The sequence below is a fragment of the Pseudopodoces humilis genome, chromosome 2 (assembly GCF_049639895.1).
Source record: "Pseudopodoces humilis isolate 2021_Gansu_Grassland_sample_001 chromosome 2, ASM4963989v1, whole genome shotgun sequence".
Classification (NCBI taxonomy): domain Eukaryota; kingdom Metazoa; phylum Chordata; class Aves; order Passeriformes; family Paridae; genus Pseudopodoces; species Pseudopodoces humilis.
This window is the reverse complement of record NC_142201.1, coordinates 30,842,331-30,867,896: the sequence shown is the minus strand read 5'-3', so window position 1 is coordinate 30,867,896 and position 25,566 is coordinate 30,842,331. Positions and strand designations below refer to the sequence as shown.

Sequence of the window (25,566 nt, the reverse complement as noted above, 5' to 3'; positions counted from 1 at the left end):
GTCATTTGGCTTCTTGGCTGCTGATTTGTGCAGTGGCAGATCACGCTATGACAGCTGAATTGCTTCCTACCCCAAATATTATGTTGTGCCCCTTTTGTAGCAGTTGTCAGTCATGTGGCAGGGATGACTGAAATGGCACAGGCAGGAGTTGTTAATTTGCTGCATTTTACCATTCTAGAGTATTAAAGTATTGGATACAGTATTAGACTGGTAATGGACCATGGTGGTATCAGCTTAAGTTTTAAGAAGTTTTCTCAGGGGAAATTGTTAGAGACTTAGCAGAAAACAGTCATCTTCCCCTCTGCATGGGGAATGGTTCACCTAATAAAGTATGCCCAAGTGATCTCATGCTTAATTACTTACAGTGACTTTGCACATTGGTAATAACCTATTGTCTATTGGTGAGTTACATATTTTGTGTTAAAAGACAGTAAAAACTGGTTTGGGGCTTGCATTGCAAAGTTTGTGAACTTGCTTAGGTCAGGTAGCACAAGTGCAAAAGATGAGCAACTGCTTCTAATTCTGGAACAGGCAAACAAATACCCACAAGAGCACTGTCAGCATTTCACTTTGAAGAAGACTTTGTCCTCTCTGTGGTCCATGTTGGACAGTTTGAGAGCTGCTCTTAGAAGGATTCGGGTGACTCTTTATGACTCGTCAGTGGAGGTTTTTAAAAATGTAATTAGTTTTGCCTCATTTGAATGAGGTGACTTGTTGCTTCATCCCGAGTTGAGAGTTTGAGAAGCCTGTTGCAAAAAAAAAAAAAAGCTTTCATCTTATGAGGGTATGCGTATTTACTTGCCATTTCGTTGCTTTGATGTAGTAACCAATAAAGAGAAACACAGGCTTGAAAGTTAGTCTAAACCAAAATGAAAGGTATAACCACAGCAACTCCATCACCGTCTCAGTTGAGATATGCCTGCTGTGAAATGGATATCAGCCAGGCCTTGCAGTGCATCTGACTTCACCTGGCACTGTCATCTGCTCTCTGAAAACATTTCTTAAATGATATAATGATGAATAGCACTTCTGTTTAACAGAATATCTGCTCAAAATGTTCTGTAATATCTGTTGCTTTTGTTCATAAGTTGTTGCAAAGATGAAGTAACTAAAGAGTGGATGAAAAAGTGTTTGGGGTCTACAGAAGGTCTGTCCGAATTCAAGATGTTTGGGTAGAAAGCTTAGGCTAGTTTCTGGGGGCTTCAGTGTGTGTTATCCTTGTGGAAGAATTGTTACTGCTTTCTGCTGTTTGTACTGACTGTATCTTATTTAAATCAGGGGAAAAAAGCCTTAAAAATACTAGGAATTTGTGATCAGATGAAATAGCCGTTTACGCTTTGCTGGTTGTTAATAGATTATTTATATAAAAAGTTGTTTTGTAATTACTTTTTTTGTTTGTGCCTGATGTCACAATCAAGTGCTGTATGTTCTTTGTTTCCAAACCAGAGATCTGAGAAGCAATAGAATGCCAAAAAGTCCAACTTCAGAGGTGCAGTTCCTTCTGACTAATAGGGAGGTTTGCTTGTATCTAGAATTTTTTTAATTGTGATTGCTGAACTTCCAATAAATCCAATACATGACAAAATATAACTTCATTTTATATTTCTTCTCAAGTTAAAAATTGAGAATTTTCTGTCTCTGCTAGTTAATCTGTAATTTGGGGTTCTTGTGCAGAGGATAAGCCTTGACACTTCTGTGAAATCATGATTAACTGTCTTACTCTGCATTTTAACCTAACCTGTCAAAGCTTCATTTTCTAATGTCTTGCACTACAAGACTACTTAGAGTTTTTTTCAGTGATTTTAAAACCAAGTTTCAACCATTAAATTAATGTTTTGCATCATATGTATTGCCAGTTAAATTGAGAAGAATTCACTTGTTCTTTATTCTGGCATTAAACTTTAAACTGGCAGACCTGTTCCAGTAATTTAAGTTTTAAAAGCTCAAAATTTCATAAACTGTAGGACTTGATTTTGTAACAGCTTTTTAAATGCTGTTTTGGTTCGGGGTTTTTTTTGTTGTTTCTTTTTAATCTCTTGCCGTGTGTTCTGTATAGCTCTTCAATATAAATGATTGACCAAACTCCTGATTCTTGGATCAAGGATGGATTTTGTTTGTTTTGAGTAACATTAAGGTAATAACAATAAACACACACGCAAAAAATACTAACTTATTGCTGACACAACTGACAAGGACTTTTCATGCCACTGTAAATATTGCAGTGTCAGTGTAAATATTGCAGGGTATGCATGTTGTTTATAGTTTGAACTCCCCCTTTCTCCTCTCCGGTGATTCTCACACTCTACCTAAGCTGGGCTGCTTTCTCAGCCTGTAACACATTAGAATTGTGTGGTATGGTAGTTTGAAAAAATAGTTGTATAAAACTTTATTGTTTGGGGTTCTTTTAAATTTTTTTGAGGTTTTTTTGCATAATAAAAGCGACTTTTGGAGATGATAGCAGCAATCTTTGTCTTATATTAACTTTTATTTTGGGGCATATGAAAGAAAGGTTGTGGAGCTTGTGCCTTCAAGGAGAAGATAACAAAATGTGTGGGGAAGTCAGGGATGCAAAATGGGATTTGCAAATAGTGATATGTTAAGTAGTGTAGTGAGTTTTGGGTACTGAGTGAGGAGACAACAAAGCACTCAGTGAGGAAATGTTTGGGGCAAATAGATGTCAAAGCTAATGATTCTCTATGTGGTAGGTGCCTTTACTCCTGTCTACCAAGAGTGCTTTTTGTTTTCTAAAAGTACTGAAATTTTTTGTTTAAAGCATCATAGAGTCAGTCAGTCGCATTGTTGGTGACATTGTAATAATGGGTTTTGTTAGAACACCGAGCTTCAAAGTGGGAGATAAAGGTCTAAGCCTCCTTTTCAGACTGGGATTCAAAATCCATCTTCCAGAAGCATCCACTGTGCTTCTATGTACTGGGAAATATTTAATTTCTTCCTGTTGAAGTTCCTCTTTTTGGAAAGAGAGGAATGTTACCACTCACTCAACTTCATCTAGCATAAATGGTAAATGATAAAGACAGTCATGGAAAAAGGACATAGGGCAGAGGAGGAATTACTTACAGGACTTTTTTTAAAAAAAATACAGTTTTATCATTTGAGATTGCTACTGCATTTTATTCTAACAACCTCCTTTGTGTGTGTGTGTGAGTGAGTAGATTTTTGGGGAGTAAAATGTAGAACTCTTTGAACCCTTATTTTCTCTTTAAATAATACTCATTCTTGTACAGATTATTATATTTTACAGGAAGGGCAATGCTCTTATTTCTTTGTCTTTAGAAGAAAGTTCAATTCCGTACATTTCAAGAAGAACTGAAAAATAATTGCCTGACCAAACGTGTAGAGGAAATGAGTGGAGTGTTTTGAGAATCCTATATTTGACTGGGGCATGGACTTTTTGCGGAGTCTAGTCTTATGGTGCAAACACTTCTAAACTGTTTCAAATTTTAATATATTCCTATCAAGATGGAGTGGATTGTTGCCATGCCAAGGATTAGGCTGAAGTGTGAAGGAGGCTGTCCAGATGTACAGTTAAGATTATTGGTGTGTAAATGAAACAGAAATTGTTTGTATCTGAACTCTTTGTGGGCTTAGATGTATTTAACTCAGTTGTTCAGTTACCCAGCCTGTGATATTTGTTGAAGTATAGAGTTAGCTTGGTACAATCACTCTTTTTTGGGACCCTAGAAGAAGTTGTTCCCTTGGGAGTTAAACATTTTTAAAGTACAAGACTAATTTGCCAAGTGTGGTACTTCTTGAGCAAACTTAGTGTCACAGACTTGTGTTTGTTATTTTGCATTATTATTTTGGTTTGTCATAGCTCTGTCTTCAAAATGCAATACAACAGATTTTAGATGTTTAAATTTTTCTTTCGATTTAATAACAAAATGGGTCTTTGTTAAATTATTTTTTTTGTTTTTCTTTGCAGCTTTCATCCAGTCGGATGGCATAATAGAAATGCTACGTTTTGATGAAGGAGATTTATTGCAGGTATGTAGTCTGAGTAAATCATCTGAACTAGCAATATTTCATCTTTTTGATAGCTGCTTTTTGAACTCATGGGTTAGTGGAGTTCTGAAAATAAGTAAGCATTAAGCTCAAGTCCACAGAACCTTTGGACTTTCTAAAATTACTTTCAACAGACTGCTTCGCTGTGGGCAGAGGTTCTGATTCCTTGATGTTTTGTGTTGGGAAAACTCATGGGTTTTACCACAGGTTCTCTCTGGCCTGTCTCTCTTTCCAGTTTTCTTTTTTTCTCAGAAAAATTGGGGAATATTTTGTGTTTAAGGCTCATCTTGATCTGGAGTTGGAATGCAGTTAGCTAGCTCATATGTAGGAACTGCAAGTGTTGCAAGATTCCCAAATCTAAAGGCAGTTCTTGGAACCAAGTTACCAATGGATTTAAAGAAATTATAATTACTGCAATGAAGTAATTACTGCTGCAAATAGTTGTTTTTCATGTATGATGTTTCCATTCCTGTCAGTTTTCTGTAGGTCTGAGTCAAAAGAGGAAAAAAGTTAATTTTAAGGAATATATGCTGAAATTTTGAGATGGTGGTAGTAGTTAGGATGACATAACTGACATAACAAGGTTATGAAACTCATTTTAGCACTCTATTAACTACTAGTTCTTAGACTAGAAAGTAATGGTACTGCTGTGAGCCATTCAATAAGTCATATAAAGAAGGGAAAGTAAAACGATTGTTAATTATACCAACTATTGCAAGATGTAGCAATATTATGGTGGGACAAAGTCAAGCAACCCTGCATGCTGCACCATAGAATTTGCAGTACTTTAGATCTCATTGGGCTGCCACTTCCCTTAATATGTTGTTGAATGTTTGATTTAAAACAAAACAAGAGAGACAAAATTTCTGATAAATGGTTTGTATGTTTTTGTATGGTTGTGGCTCTTAAGCCAAACAGACCTAGGTAAGTAAAACCACTTCCTTTATATCAGAACAGTAACGTACGTTGTATTCTTCAACTTACAAATTATTTGGATTTTTTCATGTAGATATTGATATGGTGACCTCTTGTGACTGGTTACTGCAATTAAAAAAAAGCAATTAGACTGTTGTAAAACCAGACTTACATCTTGTGAACAGCAGTTACTAAAGTTTTAAACCCACTGTGATGTCACCCACTCTTTCTCTTTTGGGCTTTCCATAAGATTTCACAAATGTCTGTTGTTAATTACAGATACCATAATGTAGTAGTAAATTGGTATTGTCTAACGTTATGTTACCTTCAGGTTGTTTGCTTTTTTTTTAATAGAAAAAAATAACCAATTCAGTACATAAAGTGATTAATAATCATTGAGGTATCAAAGCTATCTCCAGTCTTGGTTTATCTCCACTTCCCCAAGAATCTGGTATATTTTTAGAGTAGAAGCAAGCTTTTTCTTGTTTGAAAGAGTTGCTTTACAAGTAAGGTAAATCAAATGCCAAGCCTTGAATAATTTTATTTTTAGGGATTCCTGCCAATTCCTTCCTCTTGATACTGGCTCTTTGTACTAATTTGGTGTACATAATGTTGGTAAAATACTCCTTATGTCTTTCAGTACATTTTAGAAATTTTGTTGTAAAACATAAATAGAATGTGTTGAAAAGTTTGGTTTGACTAGTCTGACTGAAAACAGCTTTTTATTAAAAGAGAATAGATCTTTAAATATTTAAGTAGAAAAACATTTAATTGGTAAAAATAAACTGACAATGGAAATTTCATGAGCTCATGTTACTGGATAACTAGCAAAAGTAGAGACTGTACTCTTTGGGTGTGGAATTATAGTGTGGTTTAAAAAGTGCTGTACCACATAGTTCAACCTTCTGTCTTGCCAGAGTGAAAATGAGAATTCTACTCTATTGCATATTTGTTCAGACTAAAGGTTTCTATTTAAATAAATTTATGCTACTTCTGCCTGTGGATTAAATTGAAATAACCAGGGAATTTCTTCATTCTGTCTATTCACATCAATTGGGCCCTTTAAGAAGACAACTTTTTGAACTTTTCAAAAAATTTAAAAATTATTAAATTAATTCAAATAATCATTTAGATGCTGAACATAGGGTAAGAATAGTATTAATGTAAATGCAGTGCAGGGTTTGGGTTCTTTCTTCAATAGTAGGTGGTTTGCAGATGTCTGAATCGTTGTTGGGCACTTCAGAGTCATAGACTTGGTTGATTGCAATGGACCTTGGGAGATTATGTATACATTTTTCAGGTGGTGGTGTGTGTAGGTGGGCTGTGCCTGGCAGGTGAATCTTCTGTTCTTAAAACTTGTAAAGAAATATGTAAGTTTCATGCCTATGCTGGTTTTGCTGCTGCTTTTTTCTCAAAGGTACCTGTACTTGGGTTTTTTTCTTAGGTTGTTTTGCCTCATGATCATGGTAATTTTTTGCCAAAATCTACCTTCAGCTTCTTCATGCAAGTTTTTTACAACACTCTTTAAATTTACTGGGTTTTTATTTGTCACTACTTAAAGTGTAGCAGTTTTTTGAGACATTGTGCTCAGAGAGAGGACAGAGTAGTTCCCTCCCTGTCTGGTAACACTTGTTTTAGTAATGCCAAAATGAATTGTACATTTTTGAGAGCATCTTGTTTGCTAATATAGTTTGTATTTCACTGTGCTTTCCAGGCACATTGTTTTCTTTAGTTTGCTATCAGTTATTCCCTTCCCACTTTTACATTTAAGCTCTCCTTCATCTGAACTTTGCTATGTCAGTGTCAGGCCATCTCCTACATGTGTCCTGATTATTTGAATCCTTGTCCAGACCTGACAGATGCTTCGTGTCTCTGACAATGATGTCATCTGCAACTATTAGGAGGGCTGAAATAAACTACAACTGTTACTTTTAGTAATTTGTCCTTTCATATGAAGCCAACATACTGGCTCACTTTTTGAGGACTTTACTTTGAAAAATGAATGGCAAAGTAAAATTTATTTTTCAAAGCAAATTTTTCTTTTTTTTTTTTCTTAGTTAATAAAGAGCTGTGTCCCAGGTCCTTCTGTTTGTTGTTTGAGCTTTTGCCTTGGGTATCTAATATTCTTCTGCACAGTGCAGTTGGGATTACTGTTTTCTAGAGTGAATGATTTCTATTTTTTTCATTCAGACTGTTTGGAAAATACTTCTGCTTATGCAGTAGCATTTTTAAAGTAGTGTATTGCTAAAATTAAAAAGGAAAAGGTAAGACTTTTCAGTCAAATTATCTTAGCATGAATCTGCTGCAATAATCATAAGTATATGAAACCATTTTTGCAGTCAAACTTCTTGAAAATATTTTACTGATAATTACTGGTTTGCAGAATAGCTGAAACAGGGAGGGAAAAGAAAACCTCTGTGCTTATATATGCTTCATACATTTTTGCTGTCTTTGTTCATAAGTTGCTGTAAACTGCTTGTTACAAAGACTGGTAGTGAGAATTACAATGTGACAAAGAGACAGGACCTTAATATGATGTGCAGTGGTTTTGTAACACAGAAGACATGGAACCAGATTACCTTTGTGGGACTCAGCTGTGTTGATCTCTTACTGGTGGAAGTTTAGTATTTTCTACATGATCTGTACTTCTTTCTCTGTGGCACAGCAAGGAATTCTCTTAACAGAAGTGGCAAACATTCAGTTCCAGTGTATCAGCAATAGAGTTTTCGGGGAGTAAAGTCTTAGTGTGTTTTTTAATTTACTCAAATTTTTATCTTGTATATTGCCTTTTTAAAGGGATTTGATGTGATCTCTATTGATACCTGTCTAGCCAAAGTGCTAAGAGTACAGGCTGGTAGGTGGGCACTAAAGTGGCTGGACCATTGACCTTGGTGTGTTTATTCTGCAGGACAGAGTTCAGCTGGCAGTTGGTTACCTGTGGTAGAGCCCAGAACTGAGGACAGCATTGCTTAATGGTGTCTTTAGCAGCCTGCTTGATAGTATGGAGAGTTTGGAGATAATACCAAATTGGCAAAAGTAGCTGTTACACTGGAAGGCAAGGCGGCTTTTGAGAGGTCTTTCAGCAGGCTAACAGGAATCTCGTGACTTTCAGCTCAGACAAATGCAAGGCTTGCACCTGAGAGGAACAACCCGGTGCTACAGGATAAGCTGGGCCATGACAGCAGAAAAGACACGAGGAGTTGAACATAAGTAGTGAACATAAGTTGTCCATGTGCTGTTATAGAAAAGACAACTGCCAGCCTACAGAATTATGAACAAATGTGGACCCAGAAGATAAAGAGTGTGATTTTTTTTTTTTCCCCCCCACCTGTGGGGCTGCAGCTGAACATTGTGTCCAGTCTGGGCTACCCAGTGTGAGGAAGACACTGACATACTGGAGTAGGCTCAGCAGAGTAATACAGGATGATCAGGGGCTGGAACGCTTCTCATGTTCAGATGTATTTTTTTCAACTACTAAGAGAAAAGACAAAGAGGAAAAGTGATTGCTGTGGGCAGTGTGGAATTAACAAGAACCAGATTTTTTGTGTACGGTGGAAGGATGAGATGTTTTGGACACAGATTCCCAAACCCATGCAAGAAAAAAAAACTTTTAAACTTGAGGATGTTCAAACACTGGACCAGGTTATCAAAAGAAGTTGCAGAATTTCTATCTTTTGAGATACCCAAAACATGATAGTCCAAAGCTGTGAGCAACCTTCACTAATGAGATCTCCATTGAGCAACAGCTGACTTGATGGCCCCTGGAGCTTTCTTTCCCATGTGTGTGATTTTACAAAGGAGTAAGACCCATCTTAGTTCATTGCCATTGCTTATGAGCAGCTGAAGTTCTTCTATTCCTTGTACTGGAAGAATTGCCATCCCCAGGCTTTAGATTAAAAGTAATTGGTGCCCAGGAGTGACTGTTGCAAAGTCAGTGCAAATAGCACATCTTGCATCAGCTACAGTCAACTGATGATGTTTTTGTTTCCTTATGTGAGTTTGGATCATGAAAGACTAGGGCAAGAATGACTTCAGTCCACTTTCAGCTACCTTTAAGGTTACAGCATTCATTTTTTATTACCTTAAGCAAGGTATTCTTCGTTAATTACATTTATTTTAATTATGCTAGTTAATAGCATAGAGCTCATGAGTGCAATAATGAAGACTTCAGCTGCCATTTTTGTTTTGATTTTGTAGCTGTCTCTCAACAATTAGTTGCAAGCAGCAGGTACCTCTTCTACAAGAAGGAACCAGCCTTACTATGAAATAGCAAGATGTAAAATGTTCTGAGTCTTTCAGACTGCAACAGTCTTTTAAATTGGTGTGGATACTCTCTTGTGTAGGAATATAGAAAACTTGCGTTGTTGAGAATTTTGTTAACATTAAAGAAATATATTTGGTGTTGGAAACCCCAGGTCTTGATTAAGAGGGTCTGCCTCCTTGCATTGCCCCAACTGTCCTTGTTGAAGACTTGTGAGCTTCTAGTTCAGTTGCTTAAACATAGGTAACCAGTGCTATTTGAGATGTCCTGGGCATCTACGTGGACCTGGCAGATATGGCACAGGGTGTAGGAGAAATTGTGTTCTGGGTGTCAGTCTGAGACCAGGCAGGCTGCCCTAGGACATTTGTCTCAAGTGGCAGCAGATGTCTATGTTTAGATGACTGAATGTAGTGCTAGGTAATATGAACTCTTACCAAGAAGTGAAGAATAGCTATTATAACAAATTGATGAGACATTAAAATTAACTTGGTGGTTGTGATTGTTTGGTGGGATTTTTTGTTTTCATGTTCTGGTTGAAGTAAACAACCTGGGTATTTCTTTAGAGACAGCCTTCAGGCTGTAAGGTATAAATTTTGATTCTCTGTGTATGCAAGATTGTCTGGTGTCTTCCCCAATTATACTGGTTCTTCAAAGTGTACTTCGAGGTACAGATTCTCTGTGAAATCTGTCTTGAGAATATAAGCCTGTGGAGAAAAACTATTCTTATGTCTTGAAACTGTGGTGTTGGCTGACTGCCTTCAAATATTCTAGCTCACTGTGTGCAAGTTTTCTCAAGATCTTTATACTGAAATCCTCTTGGTTTATAGTTTAATCCTTCTAGGGTTATATAAGAGATTAAATTAAGGCATGATACTATTAGGAACAACAGCCTAAATGTTATATGCTGTCTTGAAATTAAAAAAATACAAATTATAAAAGAATCACCTATCTTCAAGGCTTAAACACAAAGGCTTTTGGGCAGAAGGATCATAAATGCCCAGTACTGGTAAAAAGGGGTGATTTTTCCCTCTCTTGCTTTTTTATTCCTCACTCAGTTGTGTATTTCTACTATTTCTTTTGTGCTGACCTTAGGTTTTGTTGTTAGGGATTTGGATTGGGAAATTAATCCAACTGAAGGGTTTTTTTCCTGTACCTTATCTCATTATATATCTTGAAATATTAATAGTGTGCACGTGCATCATACTTCCTGATCTGTACATTAACATACATATATTTTGTTATTTGTAATGCTTCTTCAATACAGATAAGATTTAATAAATGTTCCGTATAAATCACATTCTGCTCTTTTACAATGTATTCTTTATGGAAGAAAAGACAAAGCTATATTTTTTAAAGGGCATAATTTTATTTCTCTTTACCTGATAAATCAGCAGTGGATTGATCAGGTACATGGCTTTAGTTCCTGGAAGCTTTGTGTAGTCACATAGGAAAAATAGCAGGCCAGACTACAGTACAATAGATCCACAATTATACCTGGAGATCAAATTTTAAAAAGTATTTAGACTTGTAACTGAACACAGTTGTATGTTTTTGTTTACTGCATGACTTGAAAGATTGACATGTAATAAAAATGAGCGGTAATTATAGAAACTGCCACATGAGATTTATTTTTGGTTTAGTTCCATGATGCTATAGTTGCAGAAGTTGGTATGCTGTTTCTTTGCTCTTGATTGACCCTCATCCAAAACACAAACTAAAAAACCCCAGTAAAATCCACACAACAAAATACCCACAAAAACAAACAAAGGAAAAAGCAAACAGCTCCTGCTCAAAAAACAGAAAGTGTAATTAAAAGGAATTTATCATACTACTTGTGTTTAATGGACATCTGAAAGCAAAAACCAGGCTTTTCCTTGTAAGTGTGAATCTTTGATGGATTTTTGCTCTTAAATATATCTCAGAAATACAAAGTCCAAAGTCTCTACTAACTAGAAATACAGAATGTGCTGGTCTCTTTAGAGTCTAAAGACTCCAAAGTCTTAGCAGAGTGATTTATGATTTTAAACCTGATCTACAAATATTTGACTTAATATTTTCTTAGCAAATCAGTAATTTCAGAACATAGGGAAAAATCTTGCATGTACAGTCAGATAATTCAACTCTCAACAATTAACTACAGCCGTGGCAATGTAGTAGCTGCACTTTTGTCAATTATGTGTATTTCCATTTGTTTCTGCTTTTTTTGGGAGTTAAATTTGATTTCCACTGCCCTCTGTCTAAAAGTTGGCCTGGGTGGAATTTCAGACTGAGTCTAATATTAGTGGTATTGACAGCCAATTGTGATGCTTAAGAGTACATGTAACAACTTTCTGTATAGAATTATTTAAAACTTAATAGAATGTGCTGTCTTGTTAGAGCCAGAGTTGGTCTGTCAAGGATGAGACAGTGCTGATAGATGGCTGTTTTAGTTGCCGTCATAGGATCTCAGCCTGTTAGCTCCATCATCTGACTTCAAAACTGCAAATAAATCCTCAAGTTACAAACAGATTAGCTTTGTTTTACAATGTAGTACACTTCCAGCTTTCTTTAGTTTGATGTAAATTGGTGGGTGACTAAGCCAAATAACTTTATTTTAAATCTGGAACACGACTTAGATGTGCAATCCAGAATTAATCCTTGACATCAATCAAGCATTAATGTTTGTAGACTCAGTTATTTAATAGGAGTAATTATAAAATTTCTAAAAAGTGTCTCCAAATAGCAAAATCAAAATTCCTGTAATAAAAGAATCTATATTTTAAGTAAAGATATTTTTTAAGAAACAAGTTAAAAAAATTCTTTTAGCTTAGAAAAAGCAAAACAAGAAAGAAAGTGTAATTTTTAGCTGAAATAGAAATCAGTGAAGGGTCCGGAAAAAAGGAACTTGAATTTTACTTCTGAAATGAGATGCAAGTTTGCATTCCCCTTGCAAACAAGTGACATCCTTGTACTAAAGGTGAACTGGTCAAGGTGTACTATAGACTTTGTCAGACCTGTTAGCTTTCTTCCCACTCTCAGGAGATAAGTATTTAGCTTGGCCATGAAATGTCTTTAAGAGGATGACTAAAATCCTCAGTTTGATCCCCAAATCCTGTGGGAAGACAGAAGTTTTCCAAGTCTGGTATGTTTTAACATTAGCTGTATCAGAAGGACACCGCATATGCAGGCTTCTAAACCAGTTGGTATTTCTTAGGCAAGAGTAAACGATTGGAAATCCCTAGACACCTAACCTCCTTGTTTTCAGGTAATTAACTGAAATGTCCGGCAGAGTGGAAGGAAGGGTATGAATAATAGAGGCTAGAAGATCATTAGCAGAGGAGGAGATGATGTTTCCTAGTCAAATGGAGATTATAGCCTTCTTTGTTTTCTAGGTGTTAAATTACATCAATGAGATAATTGGTGGACTGTTTCTTGGTTTATATGCTTTTCTTTGTAGTTTGTTTCTCATATCTATCTATGCTAGGTTTTTTTTTTGCTCCATACTGTGTTATAATTTCCTGTACATTTTCTTTGTCTCAGTTTTTAGGTTAAGTTGCTGCTTGTTTTGTAGTTTGTGGACATACTACCACAGTTCTTATTCAAGGCCAAAGTTAATTTCTTTAATTGGAAAAAGCCAATTTACATTTTCTTCTTCAGTTCAGAACTTCTCCTTTTTTCTTTCAAGCTCTGAATTGTTAACTTGTTGCAGTTGCCATGTTGTTAGGCTGGGGTTTTTCCCTCACTGGGGTATAATGCTGTCAGTCTCTTAAATTTAATTTTTATTTTCTTTTACAGACTGAGACAACTTTAGGCCTCAGTTCATATCAGCAGAAAAGGTAAGAATCTGTGTAAAAGTTTAATGCAAATTTCAATCATAAGATTTGTGATACTTTTCATAGGAATAATAAAGGTTTAGTGTAAAAAAGATCAGATACAAACCATGGGATTTTAAAAATTATTTTTCTCATACAGAAGAAATGAAACTAAAATGTGAGATAGTTTTCAATATTGAACAGCTCAATCATAGAATGATTTGGGTTGGAAGGAACCTTGAAGATAAGCTATTTCCATCCCTCTGCCATAGGCTGAGTTCCTGTCCCTCACTGCCTTATCAATAAAGAATTCCTTCCTAATATCTCATCTAAACCTTCCCTCTTTCAGTTTAAAGCCCTTTCTTCCTTGTCTTAGCAATAAGTGACCTTGTGAAAAGTCCCTCCACCTCTCTTGTAGCCCATTTTGGGTACTGGAAGGTGCTCTAAGGTCACCTCAGAGCCTTTTCTTCAGGCTGAGCAGCCCCAATTCTCCCAGCCTGTCTTTGCAGGAGAGGTGGTTTGTCCTTCTGATCATATTTGTGGCGATTCATGAGGAAGAAATTTCACATGTGGAATAAAAAACTGAGTAATTGTTTAATCCACTTTGTAATGTATACCACAGAGTAATTCTGTGTAATAAAACTAAGACTTTGCTTGTAGATTTTTTTAAAATCATTTTTCTGTCATTTCTTTTATTGAGGAGGTTTGCCTGCTTCAAAAGCTCTTGATTTACTCTTCGAAGAAAATCTTGATGGTTTCTTCGATAGATGCTTCCTCATGTTCCTTTGTCCCATCATAGAATCATTAAGGTTAGAGAAGACCTCCAAGATCACCAAATCCTGCCTTCAGCCATGTGCCACCATGCCCACTAAGCCATATCACAGAGTTGTACATCTCATTTTGTGATGGTGATGTCACCTCTTCTCTAGGGAGGCTGTTCTAGTACTTAACCACATGATGATTTTTTTCTGATGTCCAGCCTGAATCTCCCCAGGCGCAGCTTGAGGCCATTTCCTCCTGTTCTGTTGCTGGTTGCCTGGGAGGAGTCTGACCCCTACATGGCTGCATGGCTTTCAGGTGGTTGTAGAGAGCAGTGAGGTCATCTCTGAGCCTCCTTTTCTCCAGACTAGACAACCCATGACCCTGTCTTATCCTCTTCTGTCTTGAAGACATAGTCTGTTACTGAAGAGTTTGCCATGTATAATATCTGAGAAGGAAAACCAGTGGCCTTTTTTTTCCCTGGTCCCTAATTTTTCTCTGAAGAATCATCAGATATTCTTGTTTATTTAATGCATGGATTGAACAGTAATAATGAAACTTGTTTCTTTTACAGTAGCATTCAGCAAACTGTCGTAGAGCATTTTCAGTAAATACAGTTACATTTTATCCATGACCTGTTTTCTGTTCCTTTTCAGGAAATCTGGTAAAAGAATTTTCCATTTCAGATGAGTTCCTATTTTACTGTGTGCATAGTTGCTTAATTGTGGGCTTAAGATCCTTCTTTTTGCAAGTTTTGAAAAGCCTATGGAATCTCCAGCTGTGGACAGGAATACAAACAGCTGTAGTTATGTGCTGCAGTATGTCAGTCAGATTGCAAGGATGAGAACATGAATTTACAGCAATGACAGCTGAACGAAAGATAACAATGATTAGCGTATTTCTTGGATACAGCCAGACTTTATGGAGATTCTTTAAATGGCATAGTATCTTGTTTAATCTCAATGGCAGAAAGAAAATACCTATATTGACATCCACAGATTAGGTGCAATATTGCTTCCCAGAAAACAACTGAATTTGGTGGTTCTTGAGATTAAAGCCATGGACTAGATTGCTTACAGGATTTTTTTAATTTCTCAGCTAAGAAGATTGCTTGGAAACTTGTATTGCATGGGAAACTTCAGTGTTCTAGAGTGTGTTCTGTTAAAACACTGGTTTAGATATCTGAAAACAAATAGTCTGTTCCACTTAAAGAGTGCTGGCTTATTTGAAGTTCAGTCACAATGTCATGAAAATCTGCATCACAAGCACTCTGATAACATGTTACATGGTAAATACCAAATTTGCTTTCTGTTTTTCTCTCTCACTGCTGTTAGTGATTTTGCATGAATCTTTCCTTTAAGGCTTTTTCTAGGTGATTTTCTTCAATGGCATTGCTAAAAACAATACTTCTCTAGATGGTTTTTCTTTCCTTGTCCTTATTAGAGATTACTTCTTCATCTTGGTATAGCTTGCCAATATTTTTTCCCTATTTAAACAGTTTATTTAGTTCTTTGATCTACTTTTTAGCACTAATTGGAAGGATGGAAATGAACTAGCAATTTAATTTGTTTTGTTCATGCCCATGGTCAGGTTACAGTGCATCTATTCAAGCTTCTCCCTGTTCTTTCCCCAGCCACTCCCCCTTGAGAATTGTTAGCTTTGAACGTTGTCAGGTATGAGTGTGTTTTCCTGATACAAGGTTAATATTGATATATCTGAGGCAGCTACTATCTGGGTAGTTTATGGAAAAAAGTTGTTGTTAGTCTTTTTATTCATCTGCATTTTTATCAGTAGCTTCTGTCAGATACTGAAGCGGTCAGTTGTTTTGTGGGAGTTCACTTTCTCACTGATCCTATGATTAATACCCATATTTCTAAAAAAAACCTATTGTTTTAAAAATTAAAAAAATGTTTTCTGAGATATGCAGCTGAGCCTCATTTTTAAATATTAATAAGTTGTGGATGCACTCAGGTTACTTACTTTTTAGTTCAAAAAGTATGCAGTGGCTCTTTTGAGGATTCTGGCACAAAAACTACCAACTGGAAAGTATTTGTCAATTTGTCATTTTAAAGGTTCACATAGTTATTTTTAGATATGCTTTTATTTGATTTTGTGGTAATGGAAAAAAGTAGCAGCTTTCTAAGAAGAGTTCTTGTTGCTAAATAAAATCATGAGAATTATGTTCACAGCTTAATTCTACTATCTTTTTTTCTTTACAATTTGTGGCACAAGAGAGGAAAGAAAAGCCCTTTAAACAACTGCTGAAGTAATGTGGGAAAAAATTCATGTGGGGTATGGTTAGATTTGAATTTTCTACAGTAGCAATTAAAGATCTTACAGATAAGATTCCACAGAGCACATAACTCCTACAGAAATCCCAGAACAGCTAGAAAGGTAAGCTGAGGATACAGAGACACAGTTGCTGCCCAACTTTGCAGAAATCTTTAAATACTGTATGTGACAAGCCTTTTCTTCATCTCCAAATGCAAAGATATGCATTGATTATCTAAAATGGAGTGCCTAGTACTCTGATAAACAGCAAAGCATTATGGAAGTGCTGAAGAATGTCCTTAAGACAGAAGAATATTGTTGCTTGGCACAGATGGGCACCTATATCAGCTACAGTGTTTGCAGGCATTGCTATTTTGACCGTGTTTATGACAGCATCTGTGACAAACATCGAGACATGAAGTTGTGCTTCAGTGAATTGCATCTGCGTAGCATCAGTATCTTAGTAGTGGAGGTAAATGCCCACTCAGATCCAGCATGGATGGAACAGGAAGGATAATGATCTTGCTGGGGACTATGTGTATCTCACTCTCAAGTATCATTTTTAAAATCAAAATTCTTGCAGAAAGAAAAAGATGTTAAGAACATTTCAGTTATGGGTTCAGATGTCTCCTGGCCAGTTCTTGGTCTGCTTGTTGGCAGATAGCAGCAGTCCTCTCTTCCAAATGCATCTTTTATTTTTTTCACGCTGTTCTTCTTATCTTGAAAAGTTAGAAAACTTGGAGGGGAAAGGAAGGAGAAATGTTTAAATTGTGATATAAGACCGGCAGCCATATTTCTACATGCATAGGATAGTAATTAACTTCATGTCATTATGCTGTAAAGTTGCCCTACCCATGGGTGTATCCAGCCTTTGGTGAGCAAGTGCCCAGTGGAGCAGACAGTATAATCATTTTCTAGTCTGCTGCAAGTTGACTCATGTTGGGTTCTTCAGTAGGCATAGTTTGTGAATCCTAATATTGCTTGCTCCTGTTTGAATCTTATTACAGTCATTACTTTTATTATAATAGTTTGCATTCATTATGATGTTGCCTTTACCAAGCTTTAACCAAATGTAACAAATTTTAAAAGTCTGTGTTGTCCAACTGGGTTTCCAGGATAATATAGCTCAGTGGCCTAAGAAAATGTTGCCTAACCTTTACACGTATGTGGAGGATTGAGTATGTCATGATTGTTCAAGTTAGGCCAAGTTACTTTTGACAGTGTTTTCATGCATTTGAAATAAAGATATTAATTATCATTTTTGTAAATATTGTAAATAGTTTTCATATTTTTGCATAAAAGGAATTACTCTGTCATTCTACCAATAATTACCAATACAAAAGAGGGGCTAACCATCCAAAGTTTTAATTTCGGAAGAAATGGACAGAGTTCTTTTTAAGATCACTTTAAGATGAGTGGTTTCAGTTTAGTGTTACCTTGACAATGGGGGTACAGGAGCTTTTTGACCTTTTTCATTTAGAAATGCACTCTAAATGGTTTTTAAAATTAGACTGTAAACTCTGAAGACATACTAGTCATTTGATTTATCCTTTAAAAACCTAACTGCTTATATAGTTTTCCAGTTGTATTCTCCTAGGTCCAATGTCTCTGTAAACTTGAATTTGTTGAGCATTTGTTCTACAATTTCAGGTTTGACTTTAGCCTGAGGTGTACCCAAGCACTCTCTTATTTGACAACTGTAATGTGTTACAGCTGCACTTAATAGTAGCAAGATTTTAATTTTTTTGTAGATCTGAATACAATTTTTCCTATTGGTGTCTTCTTGTATTTTCACTTCTGTTGTACTGTGATCTGCACACACAAGGCATTTGTACATGCACACATATTGAATACTAAGGCTGACTGGATGTACTAAGCACACTCCTGTCCTGATAGTGTTTTATTACTTTTATGTGGACCAAGCTATTTGTAGTGACTAGGCTCTGTAGCATTGAAGATGCTTTGACATCCAAACATAGAGTGCTGGAAATTGATTAGCATGCTGTGTATTATACTTGAAGTGTGAAGATTCAGTAGCAGAGTTTTAGAGTGAGTCATTGAGACATTGTAATATTATTTAAAAAGCTTTTGATTTGATTTTGATTAAAGGATATGATTAAGATTTCCTAGCCTAATCTTAAACTCTTACTCCTGTAAATAGCTTCCTTGTTGAAGTGGTTCTGGAGTATGGAAAGACATCTGAATTTGATCAATAATTAGTTTTCTTGGAATTGTACCGGATGGAATTGGATTGATCTTTGCTCAAGGCCTCAGCTTTCATAAGGAAAGCCACATGTGCGTGTCCCACTTCCTGGCTGCCCCTCCTTGTTGAGGCAGAAGTGTATAGTTCTGGGTAAACCTGTATTTATGGAGTAGCTTTCCTTACTCAGGGCAAGTGGCTGCAACTCTATCTGGACATCTAGGATAGATACAGAGTCAGAAAACAAGGATCTAAAGCAATAATGTTGGTTTAATATCAGAAAAAAAAAACATTTGAAGGAAAAAAAAGTAGCTGTTGGTCTTGCCATTCAGGAGCCATTGGTCTTCTTCTATTCCTTAGTCTTCCCCATCAATCTTCTTCTATTCTTTAGTCTTCCCCACTGATGTTTTTTTTTTGTGTTGTCTTGCTGTTTTGTTTTTTGTATGAATAGGATTTTTACTCAGCTCAATTAAAGTGTTACAGTTACAAAAATGCTAATCTGTGGTCACATTCACATCATTCTGAATAATAAAAAATGTTTCCATCAATTAAACTGCTTTGTATTTTTTACTTACAATTTTTGTGGGTTAACTATTGTGCTCTATATAACTGTACTGATAAAATAGGCAGTAGTAGAGAATGCTTCCAGGTACTTCATTGACTTCACTGTTGGATTGTTTGAGTGCTACTTAAGTTTTGGTCTTCATCTACCAGACTTCTCCTGAACAGTTTCTGGGGAGAGAAGGCAAAGCTAAGGAATGTTTCCAGAGCAGAGTGATTGTCTTCTGGATATTGCAAATTTTGAACAATATTGGGTGTTTTCTCACATGTGGCCTCAGTACCTTCAAATCATCCAAGATTGTTTATGTACTAGTACAGAAGTAGCTGGAGAAACTCAGGATGTGCATGTAAATTACTGTTACACATTGAACAATATCCAAAACATCTTTCATAGCAATGCTTGGGCATTGCTGTAAGAGATGATGTAAACCTATTTAGTGTGTTGTTTCACTCAGCCATCATTATATAAAGGAGAGGTTCACACTTCAATTATGTCCCATTTTCAAGATATGTGGTCTTGCATAATCTTTCTTGGAGACACCACATAATCATGTTGTAAAATTATGGTATTCTGACTGGACGAGTTTGTTTTGTTTGTTTATTCTTTTTAATTAGTTGCTTTATTAGTATTAACATTTTGTTAAGAAAGGGCTATTTGAGATGGGAAGGGAGCAAAAATGTCATTTAGTAGTATCTTTTACAGCATTTCAATTTTTCTTGCAGTGTATCCCTGTATCGGGGAAATTGCCGACCTCTCCGGTTTGAGCCACCAATGCTGGACTTCCATGAACAGTAAGTTGAAAAGTCTTTTGATCTGCTTAGTTATGCAAATTAAAACAGAACAAAAAACCAAACAAACAAAAAATCCCCAAAGCAAACCAGACAAAACAACAAAAAAAAAAAACCCTGTCCACTGTAAAAACCAAACAACAAACAAAAACCCAGAAAATGAATAGGAGAAGCATTTAAAGCTGATAGAGAAGGTTGTATACATAGATTGCATTAATAGATTGTAAGTGTAATTGACCTGCAGAGGGCTGCTATACTCTGTCTTAAGCATCATGTAGCGACCTGGCAGCTGCTGTGGTTTTGATGATGTAGGTACTTGTACTTTTTAGGTACTTGTACAGCTGCTCTGCAGAGTGGATGGTTTTAAGTCTAGAACGTAATGTTCTGAGGTGAAATTACCCTTCTGCTTGACTATAATCTGTGTCAGGGAGCATGTACCCCAGCATATCAGTTTTACTATTGCTTTGGTAGCAAAAAACTGACCGTGGATCTGCAATTATTAGAACAGTAATGTTAGGTTGTGAAAATACAGCCTCAAGGAGAACAAATAGCCTCCAAGAAAATTAGCTCCATGTTCTCTACCTTGCAACTGGTTGCTGTTTCTATTAAACAAAAGGGAGAAGGAAGGAAATTAAGCATTGCATTAATGTATCTGTTAGTTCCTCTGAGAACTACTATAGTCTTGTCTTATCATGAGCTATACTATGTATAGGTAGCTCCAATCCCTCTTTTTCCCAACAGTCGAAAGTGGTTCTGGAATAAGTTTCATGGAGCCTCTGTGCATGATTGATACTTAGACCAATGTAAACTGCACTGAAGGCATTTCAAACACTTAGTTACCAGTTCAGCCTGGAAGAATGAAATCAGCCCAGGTGTGCCTTAGCACAGCATTTCTTCCCCCATCCTCAGCCAGTACTGCTGCTGGATGAAAGGCTTTTTCATTTACAGATAAGCCACAGATTATTAACAAAAATATAGTAGCTTTTTCTGTTGGTAAGACTGGTGTGCAGTGTGGTGACTACAAAGTTGTGTGAGGAAGCTCCTGTGTATTGACAGGGTGTATACTTGTGTCTTTCTGAAAGAACAGAAGCTGTAACTGCGTGTTGTTTGCACCGAGTAGCTTTCCAGAAATCACCTCTATACAAAAAATAAACAACGTAAATGTCACTAAATAACAAAGCTACACGAAAATGCCTTATTTTACCAAACTTATTTGTACTCAGTCTAACAAAATTGTTAGACTTTGCTTTATTCTATTATTATTTATTATTGCTTTACTTCTGATTAAAGACACAGTAAGTCACTCTGCCCCCTCTTTTTCCTTCAAGTTGTGTGATTTTGTGGTTTTTCTTCCTAATGTCAGTAGGTAGACCTGGTAGGTCCTAGGTCAGAAGTTACTGAGTTTCTAAACTGAATAGCACAATATCTAGTGGTAAACTCTACTGCATCTCTGCTACGAGAAAATTAGGTTATAGTTAATAAATTATTTTGGTGAGTGCAATGTGAATTCAAACTTGTAGAGCAGTATGCTTTTTGTTAGAGCTATGGTAAACTTACCTATTGATTTAAGTTATATTCTTTTAAAAACTGTAAAATTGTTCAGTTCATAGTAGTTCCAGACTTTGATTTTGGCAATGTATTTTATGCATCTTTTTCTACTATAAATAAATGTGATGTTCTCTGATATCTTTTAAAGGTTACCTAGAGTTAGCATGCTTATGCTCTGAAGAAAGCTATGTGTGCTTTTTTGTTTTGTGGATTTCCAAGGATGATTTTTTTTTCCCCTTGCTACAAGTAAATCCAAGACAGTGCCATAAATACTTTGTCATTCTTCATTATACTTCAGCTTTTAATGTAAGTTATTCTTGTCAAAGCTAAACGCACTGAAGAAATAGTATAGATCTAATATAGTGTTAAAAGTAGCACAGATCTCTTACTTGGGAATGGCTCTGTACCATACATGCAAACTGTACTGGGGGATTGCTGCCTTTTGTTCCTTATTAACATAAGGAACCTAAAATAAGGTGTGTTAGATCTTGATTCTTTGTGTTCCTTCTTTGATTTTGATGGGGTTTTTTGGTAGCTGTATATCAAGAATTTATCTGTTGTCATTTAGGCTATAGTCTCAGGCAGAAATCTTCTTCTGATTTATTGAAACTTAAGTAAATTGCCAAAAACAGTTTTAGAGAAGGTTTAGATTTGGAGGCCCAAAGTTTATTTTAAAATAATCTGTGAACCAACTCTGAGAAATGCTGAGTAACTCAGCCTTATGGTGGGAACAAGCTGCAGGTGCCAAGCACCTTGGAAGTCAGATAATGCAGATTTAAGTTTTTGGGGGTTTTGCCTTTTAAAACAGACAGGGTTTTCACATTCAAATTCTGGCTTTTCTGTCTTTGTTATTAATGGGTTTTAGAAAAGGCATAAAATGCATGTTTAGTTTCTGAATACGTACTATACCCAAAGGGTGTTTTGTTAATAAGTAGCATGTAGCATTTAGGAAAGCAAACTTGTTCCAAGTTTATGTTTATGCTGAGCTATCAACAGGTATCATACCTAGGCTAAAGAAAAATCTAATATTTATTTTCAGTTGTAAGTCAAGCCATTCTTCCTGTGACATTTTTGGTCTGCTAAGAGGGTGTGTGTTTAATCAGATATTTCAAAAACATGCCAACTTAAGCAGGAATAATAGTTAATAAAAGTTACTTATCTAAGGATCTCAGAAAATCAAAACCTGTATTAAGTTGATAAATATGTGCTGTAGACACACTTCCTGTATTCCACCTGGAGATGAGATTACAGTGGCTTTCTGGTTTATAACAGTTGGAGGGTTTTTAATGCTGTTTTAATATAAAGTAAACACTACCATATTCTACTACTTTGAAGGTAGTCCAGGTCATCTCACATTTATCAAAATAAATGCATGCTGTATATTAGGATATGCAAAAGCATATGCAAATCTTCAGCTCACTTGAAGAGATCCCAGATGTTCTCTGCATGCATTAAGCCTCTGGGAATGGGATAGAACTGAGGCAGATTCTCCCATATCACTGTGCCAGGGGACTACTTGGACTAAGTGTAGAATACTCAATTTGTTATTTAATGTGTAAGCCTCTTTCTTGTGTTTCTGGAGCAACACCAGTACTTTTCTGGAACAAATTCTGCAACATCTTGAGTATCAGAGATTCAGGGCTTTAAAGAGAAGAAGAAAACCTTCCTCTTAAAGCCAGCTCCACTACTGCCAACTAGCTGACTTCATTTTTACCAGCATTCTGTTCCTTGTATTCTCTCTACTAAACTGTTACTTTCTCCTGCTGTTAAATGGAAATAACTGAGGTGCTCTAACCTACAAACAGTAATTGTTATGTTATTCTCTGTAGCTTTGGGAGTTGGTTGCTCAGAAGCTACTTTGGCATAATAGTCATTATCTATATGACTTTCTGTGCTTAAGACATGTCTTCATATTAGAGGGTCTTACAGATGGCCACCTGGGGTGAAGGCTAAAAAAATACTTTTACAGGGCAGTTTCTATTCGGTCCTTGCAACTACTTTATGGGAGAATGTGGGTCTTCACATATCTCAGTACATTGCCTTCACCTTTGTTAATTCAGTTCTGACAGTACCAAAAGTTAAATTTATGTTCTTCAACTAAATTTTTTGATAGAAGTCCCTTTTGATAATGGACCGCTTGTGTATTGAGTATTTTAGGATATAAAATATAACATAAGCTAGAACTGGTTATCAATTTTTTTTTTTAAATGAAGTTTACATTCTATCCCTGTTTTATAGAAATGGTTGGTAATGTATGAAATTATACTTTTGGTTACAGTAATATTTTAATCCTTGATCAGCATATTCTTCTATGGTGAATGGACATTCTTCATTCGCTCAATTTGAGCAAGGTCCCATTCTCAGACAAAATTTTCTCATGGTAGGGCAGTATTCTGAAGTTTTTTTTGTTTCAGTTTTATATTGATAATCTCATTTTGAATTTCCTTTGAAGTGTTTTGATTAGGGGATTTTTGTAATGTTATCATGTTTCTTGTTTGTGAGCTCTAGTATTTGGCAGAATATTCTATGAAAGCTTAAGGTGGGCTTGAAAGCAATTGCTTGGCAATGTTCAAATATTGAGACCCTCTTGCAGGCGTGGAGACCTTATGTTACTCTAAGTAATGTAAGGGACACGCTTTACTTTAAGGACAGGATAGTGTCAGAGTGGGTAAAAATCTGTAGATCAGCCTATCTTAAACCTTTCTTAATATACCTCCCTTTGAATCTAGACTGCATTACCTACAGTTGTACTTCATGTACGTTACATGAACTAAGAACAAGACAAATGAAAAGGGGGCATTTAGAAAGTCAAGGCGTATCACGAATGTGCTGTACTGCAGTGTAAACTGATTTACACTCTTGTAAGGCTTGACTGGTGTAAAACTTAAGGGAGGACTAGCATGGTAAGAAAATGGAGAAATGATATTGTTAACAATTTAGCTACTGCAAATTTTCCTGAGCTGTAGATGAAATGTTTGCATCTACTATATATACAGTAGATACAAATACCCTCAAAGCCTTCAAGTAATATGAGGTTGGTAAAAGTTTAGCAAAATGGTCTGTTTTCTTCAAGAACTCTTGTATAAAAAAAAAAATGAAGAATTTTAGCAACTAGAGTAATTATTTAGATTTAATAATTTAGATTGCTAATTTTCCTACATTTTAAGTACATTTACTTAAAAGTAAGTTGCCTATAATGTGCATCCAAATGTTTACACAGTACATACGGTACACTTCTAAAGTTTGAGAGTTTGAGACTGTTGGAATTTTAAAGAAATATTGGTAAAGGAAACTTTGTTTCCCTTGGAGTTTGTTGAATGTGAGAAATTGTTGACAGTAAATTTACATTTCATCCAGATCTGCCTCAGGTTTTGTTCACATATCATGCTAGACCGCACAATGCTGCTGAAAGTTCATTATACTCCTAAATTCATTCCAATCACACTTGGTGACATGGTTGGATAAACTCTACTACTTGTATATGTGGTTTTGATAACTGTTTGGAAAAGGCATGATTTTGTTGTGTGCAGTCTAAGTAAGATTCCTAACTTAAAATGGAGCATTTGCTCTATTTAGTATGTTACATTGGCACCAACTTTTTGTCTAGTGTCAAAGAACTTTCTCTGTTAAGTCAGTGAAATCTGGAAGCTAAGAAACAACCAACTTATAGGTTAGTACATACACAAAACCAAAACCCTTCTGTTTTCTTTTGCTTTTCTGAGTTGGAGACATGTTTGAGAATGCAGATGTACATGCTTCAGCTACTCTTAACTTCAGGTAAAGAAACCACTTGAGTGCCTGTGCCACTCAACTGGTTTTGTGTGAAGCAGGAAGAATGCTCTACTCACTAATTCTCTAATTTTGTACATTATGCAGGCTTCCTTTGTCTAAGGAGACTAGCATTTTCTTCAAAATGGGGCACAAAAGGCATTCTTTTTCAGTCTCTAGAAGTAACCTTGTAAGACCAGCTTGTTTTGTATACGTTACAAGCTAACACCCAAGTTCTTACTGTTGGAGGTTGCTCGGTCTAATCTTCTGGCTGGGGAACTGTCTTCATTGGTTCAGGAAGCTCCTGAGCCTAGGACAGTGTCCAGGGCACCTGACTTTGTATGCTTTCCACATTACGCTTCTGCCTTTAGGCATCTGTTATTCACCCCTGTCTGACAGGATACTGTACGACAGGATACTGATTTAACCCTTGTGACACTTCTGATATGTTGTGTGACAACTCATTTTATTTACAATTGTTTCCACAGTTGCCAAAGATGCTAAATGAAAAAAAATACATGGGGGGAAAACATGTCAAATTCCAAAATGCATGAAAAATTTACCAGAATTTAATACTGAGTATATTTACCTATATTCCCAGCATTTCAAAATGTATCTAGGAAGCTTTTGATTGACTTCAAATCTCTTTCCAGTCTCATTAGAAGGAATAAGAGATGGAAGAG

The 25,566-nt window shown here is 36.0% G+C and overlaps 1 protein-coding gene across 1 annotated transcript in view; it reads left to right on the top strand.

Annotated features, from left to right (window-relative positions):
• TMEM131 (transmembrane protein 131) overlaps positions 1–25,566 on the top strand; it is a 91,042-nt gene that overhangs the window by 15,142 nt on the left and 50,334 nt on the right. The window contains exons 2-4 of the mRNA XM_014251342.2: positions 3,941–4,002; positions 12,971–13,011; positions 19,502–19,570. Coding sequence (XP_014106817.2) covers positions 3,970–4,002; positions 12,971–13,011; positions 19,502–19,570 — 143 coding nt within the window. The 5' untranslated portion in view covers positions 3,941–3,969. The remainder of the gene's footprint in view (positions 1–3,940; positions 4,003–12,970; positions 13,012–19,501; positions 19,571–25,566) is intronic.